We start from the raw sequence: 6,650 nt of genomic DNA, 5'->3' as shown, positions 1-6,650 counted from the left end.
ATACCAGAAAAAATCGAATTTTTCCCGGAACCTGAACAACAACTTTCCATATATAAATCTTTACCTCTGGACCATTCCGGAACTCCTCGTGACATCCGGGATCTCATCCGGGACTCCAAACAACATTCGGTAATCACATACAAGTCTTCCTAATAACCCTAGCGTCATCGAACCTTAAGTGTGTAGACCCTACGGGTTCGGGAACCATGCAGACATGACCGAGACAACTCTCTGGCCAATAACCAGCAACGGGATCTGGATACCCATGTTGGCTCCCACATGTTCCACGATAATCTCATCGGATGAACCACGATGTCGAGGATTCAATCAATCCCGTATTCAATTCCCTTTGTCCAGCGGTATTGTACTTGCCCGAGATTCGATCGTCGGTATCCCGATACCTTGTTCAATCTCGTTACCGGCAAGTCTCTTTACTCATTCCGTAAACATCATCCCGTGATCAACTCCTTGGTCACATTGTGCACATTATGATGATGTCCTACCGGGTGGGCCCAGAGATACCTCTTCGTTACACGGAGTGACAAATCCCAGTCTCGATTCGTGCCAACCCAACAGACACTTTCGGAGATACCTGTAGTGAACCTTTATAGCCACCCAGTTACGTTGTGACGTTTGGCACACCCAAAGCACTCCTATGGTATCCGGGAGTTGCACAATCTCATGGTCTAAGGAAATGATACTTGACATTAGAGAAGCTTTAGCAAACGAACTACACGATCTTGTGCTAGGCTTAGGATTGGGTCTTGTCCATCACATCATTCTCCTAATGATGTGATCCCGTTATCAACGACATCCAATGTCCATGGTCAGGAAACCGTAACCATCTATTGATCAACGAGCTAGTCAACTAGAGGCTTACTAGGGACATGGTGTTGTCTATGTATCCACACATGTATCTGAGTTTCCTATCAATACAATTATAGCATGGATAATAAACGATTATCATGAACAATGAAATATAATATAATAATAACCAATTTGTTATTGCCTCTAGGGCATATTTCCAACAGCGCCGGGGCGCGTCGCGGCGGGAGGGCGGCCGGAGGCCGGCGGCGGCTGGATCCGGGGAAGGGGAGCCGTAAACTCCCTCCCGCGCGTCGTTGGCGAGGGAATCGGGTCGGGGAGGGGTTGGGCTGGCCAACCCCTGTTTCTACAGGCTGGGAAGGAGAATAGGGGTTGAGCCCCTAAATATTTTTGAGGGTTTAAAGGTTAAGAGGTTCTATTCTTTGGGAATTTTTCGTCTCAACCCGTAAAAAAGCGGTTATTTTTGAGGGTTTGAGGGTTTAGAGGTACTACTAGAAATGCTCTAAGTATACCTGAATTAGTCGAAAATGCATCACCCCAAGGTTCAGTATAGCTGAATTAGTCGAAAAAGCTACACCCCAAGGCCCAAGGTTCAGACAAGGCTGGAGAGAGGTTATAATTCATGATGCATGCATGCACCCCAAATGTGGTACTGTACTTTACTCTTCCCAGTTCCAATGCAAACATCTCATCTATCGATTCTACTGAATGAATGTAGCAAGAGGAACACGAGCCTACACTCTAGTTACTACCAGTACGTACATTAATGTATCTGTCACTACTATGCTAAATACGTATTTATGTGTGTTGTCAGCTGCAGGCAGCTGGTGGGTGAACTTAGCCAGGCGGCGGCGGTAGAGATTTGATGAAGGCCTCCACCTGGATGTTGGTGGCGCGCGGCAGGAACTTCATGCAGATGGGCGGCCTCACGCCGGCCAGCGCCAGCACCGACTGCGGCAGCGTCCAGATGCCGTCGCCGCAGATGAGCCCCGACGCCACGGGCGGCGCGAACGCCTTGGCCCTCGCGCCGTCCACGTGGTCCCACACGAACCGGATCAGGCTCCCGATGCACATGTCGATCCCGAAGTAGGGCCCCAGGTAGAATGGGATGGCCATGGCCATCGGCAGCGGGATGAACTGCGCGATGTTTGGCCCCGCGAGGTCCCGAGCCAGGTTCACCACGATGGCGCCCACGAAGAAGATGATGCAGAGGTCCAGGCAGTGCTTGGGCAGCGACCCCAGCCCCTGCACGCCCAGGATCGCCATGTTGCGGTACACCAGCGCGTTGGGCGACGGGTACTCGGACCCCGGCGTGCCGATGTCGCCGAACGCCTTGTAGAAGAGCCAGAACACGGACGGCGCGATCACGCACCCCATGGCCGTGCCGATCACCTGGCTCACGAACATGGACCGCGGCGACGCCAGCGTCATGTAACCCGTCTTGAAGTCCTGCGTCAGGTCGGACGCCGTGGACACGATGCCGATCATGACCCCGCACGCGGCGAGGCCGGCGATGATGCTGCCGTTGGACGCGCCGGCCCAGGCGCCCACCAGGAAGATGGCCAGCTTGCCGTAGGTGGTAGCGAGGGACCAGTCCGTGAGGCCGCAGCCGTAGGCGTTGCAGAAGGCCAGCACCGGCGCGATCACGTAGGAGGTGGCCACGTGGTACCACCTGAGCTGGTGGAAGATGCGCGGCACCGTGATGACGGATATCACCGCGGTGATCACGTAGGCGCTCAGCGCGAGCGTGTTGGGGATCTGGTCCTTCATGAAGAGCTCCGTGCGGCGCTGGTCGTCGAACGTCTCCGCCGGCGTCAGGTCGCCCCCGGCCTCGCTGATGGGCAGGGTCGGGCCCGACATCATCCCGCGCACCTGCGCCACCAGCGCCGTCATGGTCCGGGTCAGCACCTTGAGGAAATTGTAGAGGCCGTCGCCGAGGATGAGCGAGATGGAGATGAACACCTGCACGATCAATCATATGAATCCTTGGTGCAACGCAACGACGATGAAATCACAAGGACAAGAGAGGGGTGCGTACCCGGTAGCCGACGATGCCGCGGAGGCTGCTGGGCTTGAGGTCGGCGGGGTACCAGTCGCCCTTCTTGTGCTCGATGATAGGCCACATGATCCCCCATGATATGATGCCTCCGAGGAGGACGGAGAGGTTGACGAGGTAGGGGCAGATCATCCCGACACCTAGGTACGTCGCCGAGAAGTCGAAGTAGAACCTGGCCATTCATTTTGTTGCAAATCCATCCAACAAGAAATATTTACACACTTTGGCTAGCTAGCTAGGTATGAAATGTGAAAAGTTGCTGACATATCAAGGAGCATACTTACTTTTGTCTGCGTGCCTCGAGGCCCAAGGTGGGGAAGGAGCTGAATCCGCAGTCTTTGCCGCCGGTGTAGAACCACTGGAAGAAGCCCCAGCTGAAGCTCATCGCGAAAAACTTGCCCAGCGTCTTCACCTGTAGCCTGCATGCAGCAGCAGCAATTCAGTCCAGTCCAGTCCAACCACCGGCCGGTAATTAAATTGGCCGGGTACAAATTCAGACACTGACCGTACAAATTCAGATACGGACAACATACGTACTTGGCCAGCTTTGCGCCCTGGGGAGTGTGGAAGCTGTTGATGAGGTGCGCCGTGGCCGTGCCGCTCGGGTAGATGAGCTTGTAATCGATGATCATTATCTGAAGCCCAAATCAACCAAACGATTGGCCATGTTTAACGGATTACATTTGTGAAATCAAAATGTTGACTGTAGAGATCAGTGCTGTGGTGAGACGTGCATGCCTTCCTGAGGGGCACGACAGAGAAGAGGCCCAGGAAGCTGACGATGAAGAGGAAGCCGATCATCCAGCCCAGGCTGGGGTTCTTGATGCTATCCTCGTCCCTCACCTCGCCTGACTGCTCGCTGATCCTCTCGCTCATCCCGAACATGTAGCTCCCAAATCCCCCTGCCACGGGCATCTCTTTCCATGTAACCCAAAGAAATGCATGGGAAAAACTTGTGAATGCAAACGATCCATCCATGGAGATCGATTGCCAATCGCTGTGCGGGTGCTTACGTACCGCTGAAGGCGATGCCGGAGCACGCGACGACGCAGGTCTGGACGACGGTGTTCTCCTGGCGGGTGAAGGGCTTGACGCCGGGGATGCCGGCCTTGTCGAGCAGCCTGGTCCACGAGTGGAGGAGGAAGAAGCCGATGAGCCCCGCGGAGACGTTGAGGGAGGGGATGATGCCGGTGGTGAGGTTGAGCTTCATCACGATGACGCTGAACATGAAGCCCAGCAGCGCGCTCACCGCCAGCGCCCGCGCCGTCACCTGCTCCTTCCAGTCGGGCACCTCCTGCCCCTCGAACACCCGCTCGATCGACTCCCCCTCGTCCTCCTCGTACTCCTCCTCCTCCACCTTCCTCGCCATCGGTCGATCTCCTCTCCTCTCCTCTCCGGCGCGCCGTCCGTCCGTCGCGCGCGCGTCTGTTTGTGGGGATTGTCTGTTCACTTTGCTTGGTCCCCGCGTGTCAGTCAGTGGGACTTATGGCCATTTTCTCCGCTCGCTCGCTCGCATGCATGGCGAGCTAGCTAGCGGACGGCGGGTGTTGTGTGTGTCGGGATCGATCCGGGTCTCCCGGCTAGTGTCTCTCACTCTCGCTCGATCGTTCTTTCCGCGAAGGTAGCACTATGCGGTCAAAACTGGCAAGTTTGACACTGAAAACCAACTTTCTTAGATTTTCTTTAACCCGAGCGGTTGAGCCCGTTCGAAACCCACACTGATATATACACATATATATATACACACACATATATATATATATATACACACACACACACATACATATATATATATATATATATATATATATATATATATATATATATATATATATATATACAGTATGAAAATATGTCACGCGATGCATCTAATGATATATAGTTGGTATTCTAAATGTCAAACTTTAGCCCTTCGCCCGGTGGGCAGGACCTGGCTTTTTTTGTTGCCAATAGGGAGACTGAGTAGCCTAGAAAATCCTCGGGGTTCAATCAAAGCATACCCATCCAACCCTATGGTCGAATAGTACCTTCTTACTCGATTGCAATACCACCACAATCGAAGGATCATGGACTAGGGAAAGGCGTGGTTGTCGGTATAAAGTATAAACTCGTTGAAGTAGAAGCACGTCGTCTCCCTACTGGCTTCTTTAACATCCACCTCCCCTCGCATTGCTAGTCTCGAAGTCCTCCCCACACCGCTATAGCGACCAAGTCGTCTGCCATAGCATACCTCGAGTGCCTAGTACTCCCTCTTCAAAAGCGGCCTCACCCCCAATACCACGCAAGAACGGTTGGAGGCAGATGCATGCATTAGAGTGAGGGTGAACCTAGGTTTACCCGTTGCCCTCTTAGATGAGGTGCGGGTGGAACCATGAACCTAGGGTGTCGTTACGGGTTTACAGGTGTGACAACATGTCCGGACCACCCGAATCTTGATTGACAGCGAACCTGCTTGTCGGGGTTCACGACAAAGCCTAGGTGTGACCAACGTAGTGGTGACAAGCGCTCCATGGACGATTCGTGCACCGTCTTGCACATCTTGCCCCTCCTCCTGACAACACAACTTGGTGGTCGATAATCAAGGTGGACAGAGGACATGGGACATGAGTGTGGGCTACTAGGTGGGTAGGTTTAGGAACATAAGCTCTTAACAACACGAAAACGACAACATGAGCACAAGGATATGGATGTGGGATACTATAATGAGGAGACGGAGCCTTCCACCCGAGTGGCAAGGATCATTATAGATCGAGTGGGAACACCACCATCACCATGGCACGACATCCTTGACAATGTTTCTTGCCCCCCTTTTGGTCAAGAACGTTCACACTTTCTTTTACCATGAAGCAAGTAATGATGCCTTTCTTTTATATCTTTGGCATCACCTTTTCCCTGCTGCTATCAGGAACTACCCCCTGCGATCCATATTAATTGACACTGACTAAATCGGTGTTTATTAATATGGATCAGAGAGAGTATTATTTACATGGTTGCGTACATTGGTATGCCCTCTTCTTATGAGTCTTAAAACTGCTCATCATGGTTAGGAACATGTGATCTTCTGTGTTTATCAATTATCCTCTACCGGCAAAATGAGAGCATTAAAAAACTCAAATATGTTTTGAACCAAGAATGTTACAGAAAGAATTAAAATGTTGCAATGGTATATATGATAAATTTTAGCTATTCTTCCTTAATCATATTTTTGAAATTCTTAACATAAATGGGAATAACTTTTCAGGTATATGAACCGAAATTGCATGATATAATATTGCCTATGTTTTGGTAATTGTAATCTTATGGTTGAGGCTACCTTTTTGTGAATAGTAAAAAAATGCGAATAGCAAGAGTTTCTAGATTTCGGTAAATCCTGGCTTGGGTTTGTTTCTCAACCTTGACATTTGTTCTGAAGATTTAGACCAGCAATAATCACTTCAATTAAGGATCCATGTTGTGCATGGATTTATCCAGTGGATTGCTTATTGCAATTTAATTCTTCAATGCACACTTGTCCAGTCAATTTCTTATTGTAATTTATCTTTTTATGCGCATTGATTAAATAAGAGCCTACAAATAAGATAAAGCCGTGTCAAACTTATCCACTTTGAGAAATAGAGCACCTTTGGCATGCTACATTTGAACTTAGTGTCCCGTATTTCTTCTGATTGAACAATCTGCTCAGATAGTCGCTTCAGCTTGTCTTGTTCATTCCAATAGGTATAGTGGACATATAGACTATGTTATTTTGCCTAGATTTTCTGCACTTCTT

The 6,650-nt window shown here is 50.6% G+C and overlaps 1 protein-coding gene across 2 annotated transcripts; it reads right to left on the bottom strand.

Moving 5' to 3' along the window:
• Nucleotides 1–1,662: 1,662 nt before the first annotated feature.
• LOC119352363 (probable metal-nicotianamine transporter YSL10) lies at nt 1,663–4,250 on the bottom strand. 2 transcript variants are annotated; one of them, XM_037619027.1, is made up of 6 exons: nt 3,899–4,250; nt 3,563–3,783; nt 3,419–3,516; nt 3,166–3,300; nt 2,864–3,053; nt 1,663–2,787 (listed from the first exon to the last, which is right to left on the bottom strand). In XM_037619027.1, exons 1-6 carry the CDS (start codon nt 4,248–4,250, stop codon nt 1,663–1,665), a joined length of 2,121 nt encoding a protein of 706 aa, XP_037474924.1. The 2 variants fall into 2 exon arrangements, with proteins under 2 accessions (XP_037474924.1, XP_037474926.1); XM_037619029.1 differs by having other exon boundaries at nt 3,620–3,783; nt 3,899–4,235.
• Nucleotides 4,251–6,650: the final 2,400 nt, after the last annotated feature.

The sequence above is a fragment of the Triticum dicoccoides genome, chromosome 2A (assembly GCF_002162155.2).
Source record: "Triticum dicoccoides isolate Atlit2015 ecotype Zavitan chromosome 2A, WEW_v2.0, whole genome shotgun sequence".
Taxonomy (NCBI): Eukaryota; Viridiplantae; Streptophyta; class Magnoliopsida; order Poales; family Poaceae; genus Triticum; species Triticum dicoccoides.
Note: the sequence above shows the minus strand (reverse complement) of the source record. Positions and strands in the feature narration are given on the sequence as shown.

Coding starts and splice junctions, on each gene's coding strand:
- LOC119352363 (XM_037619027.1), bottom strand. CDS start 4,250: ATGGCGAGGAAGGTGGAGGAGGAGGAGTACGAGGAGGACGAGGGGGAG. Junction 3,054..3,165: donor CTCGAGGCACGCAGACAAAA/GTAAGTATGCTC, acceptor ATGAATGGCCAG/GTTCTACTTCGACTTCTCGG. Junction 2,788..2,863: donor GCGGCATCGTCGGCTACCGG/GTACGCACCCCT, acceptor TTGATCGTGCAG/GTGTTCATCTCCATCTCGCT.